This window comes from Thamnophis elegans, chromosome Z, assembly GCF_009769535.1.
Source record: "Thamnophis elegans isolate rThaEle1 chromosome Z, rThaEle1.pri, whole genome shotgun sequence".
In the NCBI taxonomy this organism is placed as follows: Eukaryota; Metazoa; Chordata; class Lepidosauria; order Squamata; family Colubridae; genus Thamnophis; species Thamnophis elegans.
The window spans coordinates 56842186-56865701 of record NC_045558.1 but is presented as its reverse complement, the minus strand read 5'-3'; the positions used below and the strand labels follow the sequence as shown (position 1 = coordinate 56865701).

The 23516-nt window shown below is 41.6% G+C and overlaps 1 protein-coding gene across 1 annotated transcript; it reads left to right on the top strand.

Annotated features, from left to right (window-relative positions):
* Positions 1-2808: 2808 nt before the first annotated feature.
* LOC116520501 (C-C chemokine receptor type 5-like) lies at positions 2809-11555 on the top strand. The gene is given in 9 exon segments (XM_032234746.1): positions 2809-3404; positions 9143-9253; positions 10358-10482; positions 10484-10585; positions 10587-10766; positions 10768-10988; positions 10991-11308; positions 11311-11373; positions 11376-11555. Coding segments are annotated over 7 exon segments (1041 nt in total). The 5' UTR covers positions 2809-3404; positions 9143-9253; positions 10358-10372; the 3' UTR covers positions 11423-11555.
* The last annotated feature ends 11961 nt before the right edge of the window (positions 11556-23516 follow it).

The following is a 23516-nucleotide window of genomic DNA, read 5'->3' as shown; positions in this document are numbered from 1 at the left end:
CAGGGCTGTTGCAACGCTGTTGGGAGGTAGGTACATTAGCAACAAACCCATTTGACCCCCAAGGTTCAACTTCACCAGAAGGGATTCACACCCGACAATCTCCAGAGCAGGGATCCTACGAGGAACTAGGGACTCTCGGATGATGACTGCCACTCCCCCACCCCTTCATTGGTGTCGCGGCTGATGTAGCACCTGAAACCCTTCTGGGCACATTTCAGTGAGGGGGACTCCTCCCTCATGGCCCAGCCACGTCTCAGTAATACATGCCACGTCTGCCCCCTCATCTAATATTAGGTCCCGGACGAGGGGAGCATTGTGAACCACAGACCTGGCATTTAGCAACAGCAGCTTGAGACCAGGGCCCTGACAACTCTCGCCATCTGGTCCTGGAGTGGAGCTAATAGGGCCAGAAGGAGGGATCGCTGTGACGTAGCGAACCCTCCTTCCCCGGTAATAGCTAGCCCTATAGCTCCCATCAAACCTGCCTCTCCCAACAATGACTGGAATGCGCCAGCCCATCCCCGCACTCGTAGACCCCACTTCCCCTCCCGTAGCCTCCGTTCTCCCCGGCAGACCATTCATATCATTCATTCTAGGACGAGAGGTAGGCCTGGGCCCCTACCACTTCTGCTTCAGCACTCAGTGGAGGAGGCACCAGGTTGCACTCCCAGTCCTCTCATACATACCACAGTCACTCACTCATGCAATCCCCACTATAGTCAGTTTAAAAATACAGAGTTAAAAACATAATGATATAAAATTAATTAATTTAAATTAAAAGTGGGCACATTCATCATCATTCATACCATACACACATACTTCATCCCGGTAAAATTGCGCAGTTCTTAGTTTCCGCCCAAGCGGATTGTGCAGGTCGGAGCCAAAGCTGGTGTTGGTATGGGGGGGGATTTCCAGTCCCTCTCCTCCCTCGTAGGTCCGGAAAATGTAAACTGCAAAAGGGGAGGAGGAGGGGCAGGAGGTCCAGAGTCTGAGAGGGGCCAAAGCTGATCCAGGGGGGGGGAAGAATGTAAATGCCAGTTCAAGCCAGTTCAAGAAGGTGATTAAAGTCACGGCTGCGTCATCCCCGCTTCTCACCGCTTCCTCTCGTCATATGCGCACAACACAACAGGTTATAGGGTTGCCAGCATGCAGGGTAGTCTTTATGATCATTGCAATGATGGTATTTTTCGAGAGGCAAACCAGGCGAGGGGAAGGTGAAATAAATCAGGGCCGAAAATGGCAGCCGCTGAGGGGAAAGTTCCAATCCCCAGATGCACCGTCCATCCAAATTTTCAGAAAGGGCACCTCCAAGGAAACTACAGATGATAATGGGCACGCCGGTCGCCACACATTAGACAAGGAAATAGGTGGAATAAAACCTTGCAGTGGGAACAGCACAGCCGAGAGAAGTCCGAAAGGAGGGAGGGGGGAATCTAAGGGAACTGCGGCGGTGGCAGGAAGCCAGTCACCCAGTCCCGATACCCATTATCCCACGCTCACCACTCCCTTCTTTGGGCGAGATGTAGTCCAGGCATCTCCCCTCGGCAGCAAAAGCCAACAGCGAAAATGGAAGTAAAGACGCTTGCTCGCCGTCCTCGTAACGCTGCCGTCGTCGTTGTTACCCGTACAGCACCGCCACTGCTGTTGCTACCGCCAGCTGGTGCAGGAACTCTGAGGCCGAAGTCACCGCCGAGAGCGACCCCCTCCCAGCTGATCACTTCTCTGCGATGCCAGATAGTTGATCTCCTGCCCAGGTCTCCTATTACAGTAACTAAAGCCTCAAGCCCTTGCATTTGTGTGTTCTTTCGAATGCCTAAGCGGTAACACTTGGCAGCCATATTCCATCCCGCGCAAGAGGGACCTCCTAAGTATGTGATATAATGTGTTGATTTTGCAAAATTTTCCTGTTTTTCAACATAGAAAATTACTTGCATGAGAGACAGAAATCTGTGAATAAAACATAGATAGGATAGCAAATATTTTCAAGGATAGTATCAAGATCGACAAAATCTCAGTAAGCCAGAACAATGGACATAAAATAGCAAGATGAATTTAATAGAAACAATGCAAAAGTATTTATTTGGGTAAGCAAAATCAAAGGCATGACACAAATAGGAAGATTATTCTGGAGAGGAGTACATGCAACAAGAATCTGGATACCTTGGTGAATCATAAATTAAACGAATCCAAAGTGTGATGCAACTGTCAAAAAAGGAGATTCCATCCTACATTATAGCAACAGAAATACTGTGGATCACCATCCATTTGTATTCTCATTTGCTCAGATTGTAGTTAAAATATTGCTAAAAGCTGCAATACTTTAGATGCAATGGGAAGATATTTTGTTTTGACAAGTAGGATAATTCCTAATAGCAATAGTGCTTCAATAGTAGAACACATTGTTCTAGGTGGAACTCACATTCCTCAGATGTATTTGAACAGAGACTGCCAGGGATGCTGGTCAATGAGTTGGTTTACATGATCAGCAAAATTATTTCTAAAGCTTATATATTGGAACTGGAACACGGATTGGAACAAACTTTATTTGGATCATTTACAAAGTTTTAAAAAGATTTAAAGCAATAAAAACAGCAGAGCAGAGTAAAATAGGCTGTGGAATAATGCACAGTATGTATCATACACCGATTACAAAGTACATCCTAGATCAAAATATGGTTGCCTTTCTTTATACAGGCACCAAGGCATCATAAAATAATCTAAATACTACTCTGTTTACAGCTTAGACAGCTGAGTGACTAGTATTAATCCAAAACTCTAGTAAGATAATTGATTGATTCCATCACCAAATATAAGTAATAAGTAAATATGAGTAATTACTCATTAGTATCTCATATGGGTCTGGCTTTATCTGGCCATCAGCATACTGACCCATTTTTCAATGGCAAGAGCTTTGGGGTGTGTTTTGACAGTTTGCACTGTAATTGTGCAATGAAATCTACAGATCTGGGTGAAACTGTGAAACTGTTGAGTTTTAGTTTGTCTTTGGCATGAAAGATAGCTGGATGATCTGTCACATTCTCTCAGCCCAACTCACCTCACAGGATTGTTGCTGTGGAGAAAATAAAAGGAAGATATACTGGATATATGTTCTGCTTTAAGTTATATGTAAGACTAATACAATTGGGATATAAAATATAGAAGAAAGATGTGGAAAGTGCCAATCAGAAAAAGGTATTATTTTTAGAAGAAAGGAACTGATTCTTAATTTTTTTAAATAAGATACTTTCTTGGCTAACAGTTTGCAGAATTTGAACAATCCTTAGTTTCTACAGAGAGATAGTATTTTATTTTTTGCCTTACATGTATCTTTTTCTTTAATTTATAATGTACCTGACAAAAAAGAATGATCCTGTCAAGATCACCTTTTAAAAGTTTTTAAACTGGTAAGTCAATTTATTTTATAACACAAAAATTTAGAGAACATATATGAATAAATATATTCACATCTGCAATCACAAACCCTGCTAAAAGCATGATAGAAGATAAAGCTTGAAGGGAAATGTTGAATTTCAAACAACAACTCTTCATGCCATGCTTTTTAAATGTATACCTTTGGTTATGTTTGCATTTCAGAAGTTTGACTGAATATAAATGATTGTCTGTGCACAGTAGTTCTTCTCTGCTCTGTTTTGTGGACAACTAACGAAGAGAATGCTGATAGATCAGCAATGTTAGTTCTAAATAACAATCGTTCAAGTAACTGAAATTTGAGAAAAACAACATTATGAAAAATATTTTTTGTAATGTTGTAAAATTTGAATCTATTCATGACTTTATAGTAGAAATATCTACATATACTGGTTAATAACCTGTTTATAGTAATTTAAATGAGAATGTTATGCTGTGAGATAAAGCTGGTTTCTATATGGAAATAATAGCTTTCTTGGGTTGATGCAGGCTTTTTCAAAGATGCTGTTGGAGTAAAACTCTGAGAGGTCCCAGCCTTGTAATATATAAATGTGAGAAATATATACACAGAGGGGGATTTTTTTATAATTTCAGAGAAATGGGAATAAAATAAATTATTGGTCTATCAAACATACTGCTCATGGATATCTGAAAATTTTATGCTCTTCCAGGCTTTCATGTAATTGTAATGAAGTGTAACTTAATTTAACTTAATTTAATAAATAAGTAGGAACACAAAGATATACAATCATTAATACCATTTTTATAAGAATGCCATTCAGACTCATGAAGATAGTTTAGTGTGTTGTTTAAAAGTTTTTCTAGAAAAGACAAATTATTAGAAGCAACAAAAATAATACAGAATAATTTCATCAGGTCCTTTTCAGTAAATGATGGTTTTTTGATTGGCTTCTATTTTGCTATGATAATCATAGTCTGTTAATAGATGAGTCCTACCCATGGCATCCATTTTGTACTTACTCTTACAACATATTCCAAAATTCCAATTTGTCTACCAGCCCAAAATTGTTGCCTACTTCTGCCAAATAAATGCTACTGTTAAACCAAGAAGACTTCTGCAGGCTTTAGGTTTACATTTATGCACACTAAATAATATGCCAAGTTTCCCATATAAATGAAACTATTAGTATGGAAGAAACTAAAGGAGGACAATGATGCTTATAAAAAAATATTTGATGAGGTTAACTGTCCCCACTCATCCATCCAGACAGCAATAATTTAGCCTTATCCGATTAGCTGCACCTTCAGATTCTTATAATGCAGGGAATGATTTTTTTCTCAATTTATGCAGTGGCTGAGAATCAGAACTATCAGAAATATAGTGGTTCTACATCAGAAAACTCACAGGGCCCCACTAAAATAGGAGCAGCTGTTACTGAACTGTAAAACCTGGATGACTCAAAGTGTATGTTCAGTGATGAGCTGTGCTGGAGTCTTAGTTCAACAGTATCTGAAAGACCTCAGACCTCGATCTTTAAATTGTAAAGTCACTGAATCATCTTCAGAGCTAATTTATTTTGACGTTACTACTTATGAGTTTAAAAATGCTTGCATCACTTGGTCTTTGAATATGCTTCTAATTTGGGTGGGGAACATTTGGAGTTGTTCTTATTCTTGCTTCCTTCCTTGTTCTCACCAATTTCCCTGCATTCACTTTGTTTGGGTTACTAAATGGAAAAGGCAGAGTTGGGAATCTGGCAGATAGTAGTGCAGTGATGTAGATTCAAAGGGCAAATCATGGGTGCATAGGTGGCCCTTGTTTGAACATTAAACCAAATGTATCTTTTCATCAAGACTTTGGCAGCAATTGTGGAAGAAACTGCTGAGTTCGAGGAGAAATGTGCTTCAAATTATTTTGCCCTTCAAAACAGATTTCTTCATAGCCTTCCTCCTCAGCATTATTCTTAACAGAGTTGTATGACTACTGACCACACAAGTCACACATCAGACTTTCTGGGACATATTGGCTAGTGATTTTTCTAGATGTCCTTTAGGAAGGCTGTTAAAATAGACTTGTTTAACAGGGACTTTTATTTGGCATAGTTCCAGTGGATTGAGAAGCCAGCAAACATTTGTATAGGATGTACTATTGAGTTACTTACATGTTGTACCTTGAGATCTCATTTTGTGATATACAGCATAGAAATATAATAATATAAAAATAAATAAATACATACATACATACATACATACATACATACATACATACATACATACATACATACATCAACAACTTCATTCTAAAAGCACAGGACCAAGTGTGTTGGGGGATAAGTTCAAATATACATCTGAAAGCTCAAAGCATCTATTTTTCCTTAGGTACTCCAATTTTGCTCCTCTCCTTAATGCAAAAGAAGCTTTTATTTTTCCAATACTCCTGAAATGCAATAAAGGCTCCACTGGATGGAACTGCAGAAGTGAGAAAACAATGCTGGCAGATTGCATATGACCTCTGTAGTTAGATTTTGTTTGGTTTGTTGTTTGCATATCTGTGTAGCACTCAGGAACTGGAAAAAGAAGTAAGGGAAGATTTTTTTCAAAGGAAATACAAAGCCATTCCATCTGAAAAATTAAAACAAAGCAAAACCCTCAACCAACCAATCAATCAAAATAGAACTGGTAGGGACCTTGGTGGTCTTCCAGTCCAACCCCCTGCTCAAGCAGGAGACCCTATATCAGGGCTGTCAAACTCACATTGTTACGGCAGCATCACGTGATATATCAGGACTTTTTCCCCCTTCGCTAAACCGGGTGTGGGCGTTGCCAGCACATGATGCATCTGGCCCATAGGCTGGGAGTTTGACGGCCCTGCCCTATACCATTTCAGACAAATGACTGTCCAGTCTTCTTTAAAAACCTTCGATGAAGTAACCACAACTTTGACAGCAATAAACAGCACTTTCAACTACATTGCATCTGAACTGGAATTACATTGGCTCATTTCCCAGTGCTCATAGTACCCTGGAGCTTCTTTCTGACTGGCAAATAATCCAAGTATAGGTGTGTCCTGATCAAAGCCTGGATCTTCCTTCTCAGATCATTTTTTGCTATTCCCCTAGTAATAATGTACCTGCAATTCTGTCAATAAACGTCTCACTTCAGAAGACACCTTGCAAGGATAGCCAGATGAATCCAAATTCCGTAAACAATACTAATCCTTCTAGCAAAGAATAGTTTCACCTCTGACATACCTCTCCATTCAGTATTGCACTCAGATCACACTGCTTGAAGGGAGGGCTGCTCCTGACCCAGCTATAGAAATGGGAGGAAAAATATGGGATGGCATTCCAGCTCAGCGACCTTTGCATATAGGAAAGATGAGTCACTACTCCCCAAAGGCAGCCTAGTAGGAAATGGGCAAGTGAAACATGCATTCTCTAAATATGGAAGAATCTGCTTCTTGCTTTTAAACATACCTGAGATACATAATTTACTTAAGCAATAAAGGAAATTTCAATAATTTTGCAGAAACAATTGTCCTGAAATTTCCTCCTTCCCCCCTCTATAATTTCTAATTAAAAATATCTTGATATGGACTGTTCAGCCTTTCTCAGCCTTTTGCTTTTTCTCTACTGAAAATGTCAAATCATTTCTATATCTTCTCCCCACCTTATCAGCTGCAATAAACAGACAAAACAGTGACAATGTACTGAATTTCCTTTATGACAAGTATTTGCACATTTGAGTCTTGAAAACTCAGTATGACAAGAAGGGGAGTTCCAGCTGCAGCTGTTTTTCCGGCCATTCACACTTGCTGCTAGATGTAAACAGGCTTAGTGGGCCTCAGCTGGCTCCCAGTTGCTATGGGATGGGTTGCTTCCATCACAAGTTCAGAGCAGGAGGCAGTCTAGTTATTTGGTACACATTGAGATTTTCAAGGAGTTCTAGCAGCCAGAAAGGAATGAAACAAGCTGATATTTGTCCCTTCTTCTTATGCATTGCTGTTGCTTATTATTCCTGATATTCTTAAAGCATCTTATTCCCTAATATTTCCTGCAATTCACAGCTCTTAACATTGGTTCTAGCTTCCCAGAATGTCACATTGCAGTGAAGTCTACCTGAGCAGCTTTCCAGTAGTGTTAACTAAAAGCTGTGGCAATGAAGAAATATTGTGTATGTCATATTTTGTCCTATTTCTTGATAGCTACAACTGGCAGAGCTCCTCTAAATTTGGCAAAAGTAGACGGGAAGGAATGGAGGGAGGGAGGGAGGAAAGGCATCTCCTTTTCTCCAGGTCTCATTTTCCCATGACTCAGTCATGATTCAGACCTTGCAGTGCTCCTCCACTTTGCTTCTTAATTTGTGGTTCAGTTGTAGATAGAGTTCTCAGAAACTAATAGGTGGGATGGCTTTGTCCACAGATAAAGCAACTAGATCACATGCTAAAATGTAGGCAATTAAATTCTGATGACCACCTGAAATTGCAGAATAATCTCTGCATATCCTGTTAACTACAAAATCTGGAGATCTTTACATGATGATTCTACAATTAAACTCAGGCATAAGTTGCTTTTCTTGGTCTTGCTACTATTATATTATTATTGACTGTTGCAGTTAGATAGATGTTTAGGCTGGATTTGGTGTGTTGTACACATATCAAATCTTTCACAAGGATCTTGGATAGGTAGATATAATTTAATATTATAAAACATATCATTACAAGATATAAGCTGTTCCAAGTAAAGCTGCCTTTTGCAACTGAGTGACAGTGATTTTGTCAATGCTGATGGTATTCAGGTAGTATGCCAGATGGTTTGGAATTGCAGCCAAGGCACCTATTACTATTACTACGTTTTTTGCCATCTCTTTCTACTTCTATTTGTAGGTTTTTGTATTTTATGATTTTCTCTGTTTCTTTCTTTTCTATTCTCCTATCTTCAGCGATTGCCATGTCCAATACCCAGACATTTTTGTCTTTCTTATCAGCAATTATTAAGTTTTGGGTGTTACATGGCAGATATTGCTCTATTTGAATTAGAAAGTTTAGCTGCTTTGTTTTCTATTACTTTGTCTAGTTGGGGTTTTTACTAATTCTTACAGTCAAATGATATTCCTTGCAACTACTATTGCTACTTTGTTATGCTGCTGCCTTGTGTGAAGTTTTGCAGCATGTATACAGGTGATTTACTGTTTCTTCAGCTTCTTTGCAAAGGTGGCAGTTGTTGTCTGTTTCTGTCTTCTCAGTTCTGGTTTTGTATGCATTTATTCTTAGAGCGTTGTCTTATGCAACCACAATTATACCTCTGTGTCTTTCTTCAACTTTTCTGCTCTTAGCCATTGTCAGGGATTAGTATATGTGCTTTGCGTACAATTTTATTCATGTAAGGGCCATGTAATACTTTGCATTAGCATGTCTTTTTGTTCTTCATTTGATCTTACGTATAGGCCACTTTGATTTCTTTAGCTTTGTAAGCCCTCATAGTATAGAAGCTTCAGTGGATCTTCTGCGATCTTCTTTCACTGCTCTTTTTTCTTCATCATCTTTCTGTTGCAGCTGCAACTTTATTATCATACAATAATAATATATGGAAGTATTATTATTATGACTGCTGAATCCCTAAAGACTTTGAGCATAGTATAGTTGTACTATTAATGTAGAGATATTTCTGAATGTCCTCAGTTTCCCTAATTCTGTTTTAAAACTTTGTTCTCCCTTCAACATCAGATGATGTTGTTCTTTTTCATTCCTTAGGGAACATGTACATGCAAGCCTTTGTGACTATTTTCTTCAGTTAACTCCTGCTACAGGGATATGTCCTTCTTGAAAGTCTAAGAGTAATAAAAGTTCCATTGGAAAAGTTAGGTAAGTAACATTGAAGCATTAATACGTTTTATTTTCATAAAACATATTTTTATGTGATAGCTCCTTCCTTTCTTTTTATTAATTTATATGCCCTTATTAATTTATATTCTGGCATTGATTAGTTAAGGTAATGATAACAAATAAAATAACTATCTAATTTGTGAAGGAAAATGCAGAATCATTATTCATATTAATCAAGAACTTTGTCAAGGCAAAAAGGACTGTGACATTTCTAGTTCTTCAGAATTCGAAATCAGATAAGGTGGAAAAGAAGCTGGTCTGATTGGTTTCACTATCAATCATCAACTTGCTTCTGAACGTTTGTAGAATGAAAATTGTAATATTGCTTTACAAAATGGGAACCCTGATATTATTATGAAGCTTCACTTCACAATAAAAACCTAAGATAAATAAATGGTGAGTCAGAAAATAGTATATGTAGTTCAAGCAAATCCACTACTCCCAGGATTGCTTCTATTGGAATCCATCGGAACCTGTGAGAAAACAAGTTTTCATTCCAATTCACATTCTTCTCAACTACTTTCCAAACACATTTCAGCCATAGGGCTATTAAGTTGCTCCTTTAATAGTAGAAGGATTTAATAAGTTGAAAATGGACTCTCTTCAAATATTTTATGTAAATTTAATTTAAAAATATGAAAATCTTCTGTGACTAATATCCCGTGAAATCTGGTTTGACTTTTTGTTAAATGAATTCATTGCTTGGGATCCAAGATTTTGGAAAGTTAACTCCCATTTGGATGTACTTGCCATTTAATGTATTTACATGAGTGTAAGACATATTACAGATCTATTAGCAAAAATAGAGCTTTCACTATTTTGTTGCATTTCCAAAAATAAAATGTTTTCAATGGGCACAATGGATTAGTCAAGTTCTAGCAGATGCAAATCTTCAGTGAGTCAATTTTTCATCTCAGATATGGTAACATTTATGAAGATGAAAGGTGATCTTTTCTTTCCCTGATTAAATTCAGTGTGTTCTCTTATATGGAAATCATATGGCATTGTTACTATTATATGTTTCCAATATTTTTAAAAGCTTTGCTTTGTCTCCCTTTAATAGTAAACAACTGTCTTTTTCAGTAACCAGGGAACAAGATGGACAATCTAATAAATGGAACAAATGAAGGATCTACCACCACTGAATTTGACTATAATGATATGGCAACACCATGCCCAGCAAAAGCTGTCCAAAAATTTGGTTCAAATCCTGCCAATCCTTTATTCTTTGGTATTCATCTTTGGTCTTTTGGGTAACATGCTAGTTGTATTGATTCTAATCAAATATAAGAAATTTAAGAGTATGACTGATATACCTATTAAATTTAGCTATTTCTGATTTGCTTTTCATTTTCTCAATGCCATTTCGGATTCATTATGTAGTAGATGAGTGGGTATTTGGAGATGCAATATGCAAAATTATTTCTGGAATCTATTTTTTAAGCTTCTACAGTGGAAGCTTTTTCATATCCCTCCTGACTATTGATAGGTATTAGCAATAGTTATGCAGTGTTTGCATTAAAAGCCAGAACAGTATTCTATGGCATCATCACAAGCATTATTACCTGGGGCCTAGCAATTCTAGCCTGTTCACCAGGAATAATCTTTCATATGGCACAAGAAGAAGCTGGTAGGATAACATGCTCTTTTCATTTTCCTTATCAAAGTCACTTTGAATGGAACATGTTCTTTACACTGGAACTGAACTTCATAGGCTGATTTTTCCAATGATGGTTATGACTTTCTGCTATGCATGCATCATAAACACTTTGCTAAGATGCAGAAATGAGAAGAAGAACAAAGCAGTCAGCTTATTTTATCATAATGATTGTTTACTTCCTTTCTGGGCCCCATACAATGTTGTTCTTCTGATCCAGTTGTTCAAAATGGATAAGTGCAGCAGGTTAATGGTATTGGTTTAGCAATTCAAATGAACCGAAACACTTGCAATAGCTCATTGCTGTATCAATCCTGTGATCTATGCTTTTGCTGGTGAGAAATTTAGAAAATATACTATTAACTTTTTCCGAAAACATGGTGTCACCATCTTTCAAAATACTGTATCTTTCTGTACCGAGAACCTTTGGAACGGGCCAGTTCACGTACTCTCATTCTACTGGAGAGCAAGACATTGCAGCAGTCTTATAAAGCATATATTTAGGGGGGAAATTGAGTGTTTATTTATTGGTGCATTTTTATGGACTTTTGCAATACAGATAGTCCTCAACTTATGACCACAATTGAGCCCAACATTTCTATTGCTGAATGAGACATTTGTTAAGTAAATTTTGCCCCATTTAACAACCTTTCTTGCCACAGTTAAGTAAATCATGCAGTTGTAAGTTAGTAACATGGTTAAGTGAATTTGACTTCTTCTCCATGACTTTACTTGTCAGAAGTTGGCAAAGGGGATCAGATGACCCAGAAACCACTGAATCCTTCTTAAATATGAATCAGTGCCAAGTATCTGAATTTGATCATGTGGATGCTACAATAGTCATAAGTGTCAAAAATGGTCATAAATCACCTTTTTCAGTGCCACTGTAACTTCAAAAGGGTCACTAAATGAACAGTTGCAAGTCGAGGACTATCTGTAAGAACTCCTCATTCAAAGGAGCCAATACAACTTTGATGTGAAAAGGTATGTTGAAAGGTAGGATAAAGATTTGTTTTGCTATGTAATTCACAAACCAAGCCATATATCATGTTCATATCATCTCAGTTGAATAATTATAAATGTAAAAAGGCATTTTGCAATAAGAGAAAAAAGCTTTGCTGGCAAAGCATATTGTTTTGATTGCATTTGAGATAGTTTCAAGCATTTTTTGCAGCAGGACATATGTTTACTAATTCTAATATGTAGGTTAGTTTAGTGACATTTAATTGCCCCAGTTCCTTGTAAAAGTAAGACTTTCTCTTCTCTAATTTCATCAAAGTTGAAATTCTGCCCATACTTCCTGGTAAGACAACAGCTACTAGTTAGAAATGGAACTATACAAGGTGGTTTGTTGTTAATTTTAATTAATTAAATATTGCTTGCTCAAATTCTGGGTTCTTGACATTTTTATTTCATAGGTTCATGAATCATATATAGGACATTGGGGTAGCTCATTTCATTATAACATGACATAAAAAGATTCCCTATCCAATGGGGAAAACAGTTCAACTTAAGAAGACATTTCAAGGAGCCAGGGAGACTCTAAGTGAAATTAGCATTCTCCAAAATACTTATAAGGTTTCAGTCTGTAACGTAAATTAAATATTCTCTATTAAGAATGACTTCCACTACTATTACCCAACAATTATTCAGAATTTTCTCACATTTCCAATATTGTACAATTCTGGTCAGAGACACATTCAGCATACAAAGAGATATTTTGTGCTGCAAAAAGCATAATCAATTAGGAAAATTGATCTTTTCAGCTTAGAAAAATATCAAATGGACAAAAGAATACCAAATAGAAATGTGGATAATATGTTCTTCCTTACAATATATAGACTTTGCTCAACCATTAAACTAAATAGATGTAAACATGTAGTCCAATTTGCAGCTAAATTAGTATTGTCATCCACAATTTCATTTTTTTAAGGATATGTTTCAGCCATCAGATCCCAGAATCCCCTGCACGGTAGATCAACATCTACTGGCATCATTATCATATGGTGTGGAGAGACCATATGGGAGAAATTCCTTCCTTCCTTCCTTCCTTCCTTCCTGTTTTCCTTCCTTCCTTCCCTCCCACCTGCCTCCTTCCCGCTCTCTTTCTCTTTCTCCCTCCCTCATCCATCCATCTGTCCCTCCATACATTTATATATATATGTAGTCCTTGACTTCAAGAGCATTCCCTTTAGGGATGCAAGTCATGATAATTATTAACAGATGTCCATGTAACTGTCATTCCTGCTCTCTCCATTACATTCATGAAGTGACTATACAGATTGCTAAGCAGAGCATAGGATTCCTCTGGGTAAAAGAAATCCTGAGAGGCCTACAGACTCAGGACCACCTGCCACAGGCCTCCAAATCTTCCTCCAACCCGCAAGGGACCCTGTGCTCCCTTGCGTGTCCTTTGTGGTCTCTGCAGACTTTGGGAGTGATTCCCACCCCTCCAGGTCCCATCCCCTCCTCGTCTCTCCACCTCCACTCCACATCACCAATCACTCAATTACCTCTGTGTATCTCTGGAGCTCTGGAGCTTCCATTAGGGAAGCAGACCACCTCACCACTTTAGCATCTTTACAGGGTCGCATGGTGCCATCCTGAAAGTGGGTCCATTTTCAGAGCACCCACAATTCATTGCAACTGCTCTGAAAATGGCACCTGCTTCAAGAATAGAGCCATGTAACTTAAGGATACTGAAAAGTGGAGTGGCTGCTCCCTTCCCCAACACAGACTCTGGAGGTCTGAAGTTCTACAGAAGGTAAATGAATGGATCATTAACAGGGGTTGAGGAGGAAGGTTTGTCATTGGTGGAGCAGGAAGCAAGCCCAAGACCTGTGAGGACTCAGTGGGGCACAAAAACAGGCCCAATGTTTCTGGGAACTTGGTGGGATGAGATGGTGGGAGATAGGTGGAGGGTGCTGCAGTGTTCCTGCAGTTGGTCATATGGGAAGAATTTATAAATTTATAACTGTCAGAAATATTGTATAAGGAATCATATGTTAACTAACCCAGGCTCCAACAAAGTTACTGATTAACAGCCTTTGAATTCCTTTAAACTCACAGCAAACATAAAAATTAATTAAACAATTATGTAAATATAATTATAGCAGTTCAAATGAAGAGACTCAATCTACATCACTTGATTTAATCAATTCCTTGGCCAGGTCAACAAAGCCATGTCCCTCAAGTGTCACCCTCGCACCAGCACATACATGCATACACATCTCTCAAGGTCCCATCAATGACAAGTTCCCCTATAAAACTATTTTGTATCTAATTTTCTCTGTAGTTTACCCTGCAAGCAAACCTCTTGATTTGGGAATGAATAAATATTTCATTTGTATTTGTTCTTGTGGAATCCCACCTCAAGTTGGAACCCCAAATTATTCTTCTGACAGTAATAAGGGTGAATTCTCACATCACAAGTTCTGCTAACATTTCAAATTCCATGCTTGGAACATAACTATACTTTGATTACTTCTGAAAAACTGGCAGGGTTGTAAGGAATTGCCAATCTAATTTGAATGAGTTATGAGTTATGAAAGTTTATTTATATGCCGCCCTTTTCCCTGGGGGGACTCAGGCGGCTTACAACTCAAGGGAAGGGGGAAACAACATTTAACACATAAGAACAATACATATTAAAAAGCGCAACATTCATACCATTCGGGTGGGTTACAATCTTTAGCCCCAGGCCTGACGGGATAGCCAGATTTTAAGGGCTGTGTGGAAGGTCTGGAGGGTGGTGAGGGTACGAATCTCCACGGGGAGATCGTTCCAAAGGGTCGGAGCTGCTACCGAGAAGGCTCTCCTCCGCGTAGTTGCCATTCGACACTGACCGGCAGATGGACTCGGAGGAGGCCTAATCTATGTGATCTAATTGGCCGCACGAGGTAATTGGCAGTAGGCGGTCTCTCAAGTACCCAGATCCACTACCATGAAGGGCTTTATAGGTGACAAGTAGCACCTTGAAGCGTACCCGGAGATCGACAGGCAGCCAGTGCAGCTCGCGGAGGATAGGTGTTATGTGGGTGAAGCGCGAGGTGCACCCACGATCGCTCGCGCGGCCGCATTCTGGACTAGCTGAAGTCGCCGGATACTCTTCAAGGGCAGCCCCATGTAGAGCACATTGCAGATACTCCAGCCTAGAGGTCACAAGGGCACGAGTGACTGTTGTGAGGGCCTCCCGGTTCAGGTAGCGCGCAACTGGTGCACCAGGCGAACCTGGGGCAAATGCCCCCTGGTCACAGCTGACAAATGGTGGTCAAAAGTCAGCTGTGGGTCCAGGAGGACTCCCAAGTTGCGGACCCTGTCTGAGGGGTGTAGTGTTTGACCCCCCAGCCTGAGAGATGGAAACACTTGCCAAATTAGTGGGAGGGAAACACAACAGCCACTTGGTCTTATCTGGGTTGAGTACAAGCTTGTTAGCCCTCATCCCGTCCCTAACAGCTTCAAGGCCCTGGTGCATCACATCCACCGCTTCATTGAGTTGGCACGGGGCGGACAGATACACTGAGTATCGTCCGCATACTGGTGGTATTTTATCTCGTGCCCCCGAATGATCTCGCCAGCAGTTCATGTAGATGTTTAAAAAGTAGGGGGGACAAGACCGAACCCTGCGGCACCCCATATGTTAGGGGCCTAGGGGTCGATCTCTGCCCTTCCGACGAAACCACCGCTGTGACCTGTCCGAGAGGTAAGAGGAGAACCACTGCAAAACAGTGCCTCCCCACCCCCACCTCCTGCAGTCGTCGCAGAAGGATACCATGGTCGATGGTATCGCAAAGCCGCTGAGAGGTCAAGGAGTACCAGGATGGAGGCGTGGCCTCCGTCCCTGGCTCTCCAGAGGTCATCGGTCAATGCGACCAAAGCGGTTTCTGTGCTGTAGCCAGGCCTGAAGCTGGACTGGAATGGTCAAGATAACTAGCTTCCTCCAAGGACCGCTGGAGCTGGAAGGCCACCAACCTTCTCAACAACCTTCCCCACAAAGGGAGATTGGAGACTGGACGTAATTGTTAAGAACGGCTGGATCCAAAGATGATTTATTCAGGAGGGGTCTCACCACTGCCGCTTTAAGTGCAGGGGAAAGACCCCCTCCCGAAGGGAGGCGGTAACAACCGCCTGGATCCAGCCCCGTGTCACCCTCCCTGCAGTTAGCAACCAGCCAGGAGGGACACGGGTCCAGTACGCATGTGGAGGCACTCACAGCTCTCATGTCCTTGTCACATCCTCAGGGGCAACATCTTGAAACTCAACCCAGCGTGGTCTACCAGATTATCTCCTTGTGCCTCGGCTGGATCTGCGGGATCGGAGTCCAAGTCCGACCGAAAACCGAGCAACTTGTCCGCTAAGAACTGGACGTAGTCCTCAGCCCTACCCTGCAGGGGGGTCCCCCGTATCCTCCTATTTAGGAGGGAGCGGTTATCCTGAACAGGGCGGGTGGGCGCGACTCAGCGGAGGCAATCAAGGTGGCAATATAGGTCTTTTCGCCGTCCTAATTGCCCTGATGTATTCCTTGATGCAAGATGTTAAGTGTGCTCGGTTCGATTCGGATTGTTGGACCTCCATAAGTGCTCTAGGCGTCTCTTCCGGTGCTTCCTCTCCCGGAGTTCCTCGGTGAACCAAGGTTGCCTCCGGAATCCACTGCCTCGGAGCGGCTGTAGTGGCGCAATCCGGTCAAGAGACTCCGTCGCTGCTGAGTTCCAGGCAGCAACCAGAGTCTCCACCGGACTGTGGGCGAGGGTATCAGGAATAACCCCAAGCTCCGTCTGGAACCTCAAGGGGTCCATAAGTCGCCTGGGGCGGAACCACCTGGTCGGTTCCTCCTCCCTACAGGGGGGTTTGGTCTCCGAAAGTCCAAGCCTCAGTAGGCAGTGGTCTGACCACGACAGGGGTATGATCTCATTACCCCCTCAGACCAAGATCACAAGTCCACTGCTCCGAGAGAAATACGAGGTCGAGCATGTGACCCGCTGAGTGGGTTGGGCCCCGAATTACTTGGGTCAAGCCCATGGCTGTCATGGAAGCCATGAACTCCTGAGCCCCATCCGAGTGTTCACCGGGCGAAGGCAGATTGAAATCCCCCAGGACCATAAGCCTGGGGAACTCAATTGACAATACTTTGTACTGTATGGCAGAGGCAGCAACTGAAAAGACCTACTCCTCCTCATCAAGGAGATCTACAGTATGCCTATATTGCTGAATCCAATAGGATTGGTCGAAAACAATGAGGGAGAAGCAGTTTTGCAAATAACCTGGCCCCATGCTATGAAGGTTTTAGATATAACAACCAAGACTTAAATTTTCCCTAGAAGCAAAAAAGCAACCAATGCAGCTTGTGGAGCAGTGATATAACATCCCATAACTGCCTGTGCCACTGCATTCTGCACCAGCTGCAACGCTTGGTGCCCTTCAAGGGCAGCATTTTTATAAAGCAACAATCCATTTGGAAGGTGACTAAAATGTGAGTGGAGGTTGAGCTGAAGCCTGTTCTTCCCTACCCAGCATATTACAATTTCCAGACCATGAGATATAACTTCAAATGCATCCCTTTGTAGCCTAGGAGCAGAGATATAAAGCACAGTATCATCAGCATACTGATGATATCTCAACCAATGCTGGCAAATGACCTCACCCAGTGGCTTCAATAAATATTAAATAAAAGTGGGATGAGACCCCTTGAGTCCTGAAGCAACACCCAAAGCTTTGGGTTAGATATCTGCTCCCAATCAGTACCCAATGCATTATTACGAGTGGTCTCAACTCAAAAGTTGATTAAAAGTCAAAAGGAATGGGCATACTACACACACACACACACACAAAAACACACACACACTATAGGAGATAATATATTAAATTAAGATAAAACCATAATAAAACCACCATCCCATAGATGTAGTGACAACATCATAAATACCTTGGAATTTCCTGAGGGGACATTCTTGAACTATAGGTATTATAATTTGTTCTGGTACACATAGTTGCATTTCTGGCATTTCTTGGCCATTCCCCACTTAAAGAACGTTGTTCTTGCATAGCCTGTTTGATTCACAGTCTGGACTGGTAAAAACTAAAAAGTTCAGGTCCTAACCAAGGACCTAAAAGCTGTTAAAGTAAGTATATTATTATCATTATTATTAATCATTGCGCAGTCAGCCAGATGTTCAAACTGGGTTTGGCATTTTTGTGTACCTATTGAGTCCTTACCAGGGACCTGGGATAGGCAGATCTGGATGCTTGTTGGTGTTACAGAAATTATTGCAGGATGGAAGCTGATCCAAGTAAAGTCTCCTTCTGCAATTGACTAATGTCAATGCCTATGATATTTTAGTGGTGCTCCAGTTGTTTTGAATTGCATCTAAGGCGCCTATTGGTACAACCCTTGCTTGCCTTTGCCACAGTCCATTCGATTTCTATTTGTATGTCTCTGAATTTTGTTATCTTCTCCAATTAATTCTCTTCTATTCTGCTGTCTCCAGGCACTGCCACATCCACTATCCAGACTTTTTTTGCTTTCTTATCAACAATTGTTAAGTCTGGGGTGTTATGTGGCAGGTGCATGTCTGTCTGGATTCTGAAGTCCCAGAGCATTTTAACTTCTTCATTTTCTATGACTTTCTCTATTTTATGGTCCCACCAGTTCTTGCTTGCAGGCAAATGATATTTCTTGCAGATCTTCCAGTGCAGCATTACTGCTACTTTGTCATGCCACTGCTTGTAGTTGGTCTGTGCAACCTTCTTGCAGCAGCTTACTAAGCAGTCCATCATTTCCTCAGCTTCTTTGCATAGGCAACACTTACTGTCTGTTGCTGTCTTCTCAGTTCTGGCTTTGTATACATTTGTCCTTAAGACTTAATCTTGTGCAGCCAGAATTAGTCCCTTCAACTCTACTTCTTTTAAGCCATTCTCTGCTATTTTTTAAAATGTACTGGCCATGTGATGTTTGTCATTCCATGGTCTCCATTCTGTTCTTCATTTGGTCTTTCTTATAGGCCAGATTGGACTTTCCAGTAGGCAGTAAGCCTTTCCGATATACTAACTTTAGTGCATCTTCTTCATTGTCCTTCAGCTATTCTTTCAAAGCCTTTTTTTCTTCTTCAACCATCTGATATACTTGCACATTCTACACCCACCTATTTGTGTTGGTAAATAGAGTCTGTCAATGTCACTGTGAGGATGAAGTGCATGTTTCATTGTCATTATTTTTCTGGTTTTCCTATCCCTTGCTTTTAGTTCTGCTTAAGTCCAGCTCACTATTCCAGCTGTATAGCTAATGACTGATATTGCCCAGGTGTTGATTGTCTTGATGGTATTTCCTCCATTGAGTTTGGACTTTAAGATCTTCTTTACTCCCTTGATGTATTCACTTCTAATCTTTTTGTTGACTTCAGAGTGCTTGATGCTGTCAGGTTGAAAGATATTCAGGTATTTGTAGTAATCATTCTTATCCACACTCTTCATGTTATTTTATGGGTCATCTTGATTCCTTCAGTTTCACTGTTTTGTTCTTGTTTGATAGTGCACCACATTTGTCATACACATACACACACACAAACACACATCTGGACCGTGTTGAGGAACAGTTTTATTTCAGATGGAGTTTTCCCATCCAGCTTCAGATCATCCATGTAAAAGAGGTGGGATAGTCTGGCAGGTATTTTTGATGCTAGATAGCCATGGCCTGAGTTATTTAGAATAGAGACTAGCAGATCAACATTGATTTATAATATAAATAAAGTATTCACAGAAGTGGAATTGGAAGAACTGCAAAAGTTTGCCAAGGGCAAAGAAACCAAAGCATTGCCAGAAGTAACTTAGAATATAGAGACTAGCGAAGGGAACCCAACAGAGATACAAAACTGTTTTCATTTGAAACCAGGAACCTCTCCTCTGTCTCAGGAAAAACAAAGCCCTGTAACTAAAGAAATAAAGAATTTAAACAAAGAATAAACTGAGCTTCTAGAACAACACAAAAACATCAGAATAAGGCTGCCTGCATTGAGTTTAGAGTTTTTAGAGTTTATTAGAATTTGTAGGCCGCCCTTTTCCCTGAGGGGACTCAGGGCGGCTCACATAAACCGGGAAAGGGGAATACAGACATCAAGATAGAAACATATAATAAAATGGTAGGCAACATACATTCATCATTCGGGAGGGGCAACTATCCTTATCCCCAGGCCTGACGGGCGAGCCAGTTCTTCAAGGCTATGCGGAAGGCCTGGACGGTGGAGAGGTACGAATCTCTACGGGGAGCTCGTTCCAAAGGGTCGGGGCTACTGCTGAGAAGGCCCTCCTCCTTGTGGTTTGCCAGCCGACACTGGCTGGCCGATGGGATACGGAGGAGGCCTAGTCTATGGGATCTTATTGGTCGCAGGGATGTAATTGGCAGAAGGCGGTCTCTCAAGTATCCAGATCCACTGCCATGTAGGGCTTTATGGGTGATTAATAGCACCTTGAAGCGCATCCGGAGATCGACAGGCAGCCAGCGCAGCTCGCGAGGATAGGTGTTATGCGGGTGAATCGAGGTGCACCCGCAATCACTCGCGCGGCTGCGTTCTGCACTAGCTGAAGTCGCCGGATGCTCTTCAAGGGCAGCCCCATGTAGAGCACATTGCAGTATTCCAGCCTAGAGATCACAAGGGCCCGAGTGACTGTTGTGAGAGCCTCCCGATTCAGGTAGGGTCGCAACTGGCGCACCAGGCGAACCTGGGCGAATGCCCCCCTGTCACAGCCGTTAGGTGGTGGTCAAATGACAGCTGTGGATCCAGGAGGACTCCCAAGTTGCGAACCCTCTCTGAGGGGTGTAAAATTTGACCCCCAGCCTGAGTGGTGGAATATTAGTCAAATCTTTGGGAGGAAAACACAACAGCCACTCGGTCTTTTCTGGTTGAGCACAAGCTTGTTAACCCTCATCCAGTCCATAACGGCCTCAAGGCCCCGGCCCATCACATCTACCGCTTCATTGAGTTGGCACGGGGCGGACAGATACAATTGAGTATCGTCCGCATATTGATGGTATCTAATCCCGTGCCTGCGGATGATCTCTCCCAGCGGTTTTCATGTAGATGTTGAATAGTAGGGGGGATAAGACCGAACCCTGAGGCACCCCATAATTTAGGGGCCTAGGGGACGATCTCTGCCCCCCCACTAACACCGACTGCGACCTGTCCGAGAGGTAGGAGGAGAACCACTGTAACACGGTGCCTCCCACTCCCACCTCCCGCAGTCGTCGCAGAAGGATACCATGGTCGATGGTATCGAAAGCCGCTGAGAGGTCAAGGAGGACCAGGATGGAGGGATGTCCTTCATCTCTGGCTCTCCAGAGATCATCAATCAATGCGACCAAAGCGGTTTCTGTGCTGTAACCGGGTCTGAAGCCTGACTGGAAGGGGTCTAGGTAGTTTGCTTCCTCCAAGGACCGTTGGAGCTGGAAGGCCACCACCTTCTCAACAACCTTCCCCAAGAAGGAAGGTTGGAGACTGGGCGATAGCTATTAAGAACAGCTGGATCCAAGGATGATTTCTTCAGGAGGGGTCTCACCACCGCCGCTTTCAGTGCGGCGGGGAAGTTCCCCTCCCGAAGGGAGGCGGTTACAACCGCCTGGATCCAGCCTCGTGTCACCTCACTGCAGTTCGTGACCAGCCATGAGGGACACGGATCCAGAACACAGGTGGAGGAACTTACAGCTCTCATGCATTGAAGCTTGTTCCAAAGAAATAGCTACCACAAGCATTAAGATGTATATGCTGCAATATCAAGTACAAGCACCAACTCACTGCAAGAAAATAATAATACTAATAATACTAATGATACTAATGATACTAATAATACTATAATACTAATAGCAGCATTAGCAAAGGATGACAGTTACAAATACTTAGGCATATTGGAAGCACATAATATCTTGAATGGAAAAGTCAAGAACCAACACAAAAGAAATACTGTATTTTTTGGAAAATAAGATACACTCCCCCCCTAAAAGAGGGTAAAAATTTGGGTGCATCTTATAGACCAAATGTAGCCCCACCCACCTGCCTACCCACCGACCCCCACCCTTTAGCCATTTGTGGCCTCTGCATGTCATATTTTAGACGTGACCCAGGCTGCAGGGATTGCTACAGACCATCACTGTCTCTGTGCCTTGCATTTTTGGTCTCTGTGCCTCGTGTTTTCAGCCTCTGAACACTCCGTTTCAGACCTGTTCAAGGCTGCGGGGATCGCCAGAGCACATCGCCACTGCCTGGAACCACCCGAAAACAAGATGTGCAGAGGACAAAAATGTGAGGCATAGAGGCGGTGATGGTCTGTGGCAATCCCTGCAGCCAGGAACAGCTGATTGAGAATATTCCAGAAGGCCGACCCACCTGCCAATCAGCTGCTCATGCTGAATCAGGCTGCAATAATATGCTGAAGCTGACCTGGCTGTTCATTATTTGCTGCAAGGATGTGTCAGAGTTCGCAGCAGCAATCACATCCAGAAAGCACACACAAATAACTGATTCAGCAGGATTCAATAAGTTCTCTGTATATATAACACATAAATATACAATACCAAAAGCAAGTTTTCTAACGTGGTAGTAAATACAGCAAAACACAAGCACGGGAGATGAGTTTTAGTTTCAGTTTCAGAGCTGCCGACTAGTTTGCAGCTTTTGTACAAAGTTTTGTACAAAGCCATGCCCAGGCTTCTTGCTATCTCTTTATTGCTCACACAGCAAATACTGATTCAATTTTCAAACAGCCTTCATTGGCTGACTTAGTTGCTATGCTATTCATTAGCTGACCTTTTACCATGTCTCTGCCAGTCATGAACTCTCATACATTGACAGGATGCTAGCCAGATGAATGTCAATGGAGGCAGAGGCATATTTTTTCCCCTTATTTTCCTCCCCCAAAACTAAGCTGCGGCTTATACTCCAGAGTGTCTTATACTTCAAAAAATACAGTACATCAGGAGGGTCCGCAAAATATTAAAATCAAAACTGAATGCTGGAAACATAATTAATGTATTAATTAAAGCCATTAATACATTAATACAGTTCCAGTGATATCTACCCAGCTGGAATCATCAACTGGACTTTGGCTGAACTGGAAAATTTGGACCGAAAACATGTAAAGTTTTGAATATGTACCATGCTTTACACCCACAAAGTGATGCCCACCTGCCAAGAATAATAGATGGCAGAGGGCTATTGCAAGTCCATCAAACTGTAGAAGAAAAGCAAAGTTTCAATGACTATGTAAACCAAAGTACAGAAAACTGCTGCAGGATGTGAAAATGGAGAACATTATTAAAACAATAGAAACAAAGGCAGAAAATAAGGAAAACAGCTAGATGACAGATTAAATGGATGGAAAATCAAAGCTTTGCTTGTACAGCATTTGAAAAACATTGAAGGAAAATGTGATAACTTGACATAGGCATGGCTTAAGATGGAAACCATCAAGAAATGGAAGGTTTAATACTCAAGAACAAGCACTACAGAGAAGGCAGCTGACATTGCAGGGAAGCAGTGCAGATGAGTGGAGCTCCGCGAAGTCCCGCCAATTGCTTCAAGCCAGGAGCCTCTATGGGGCCAA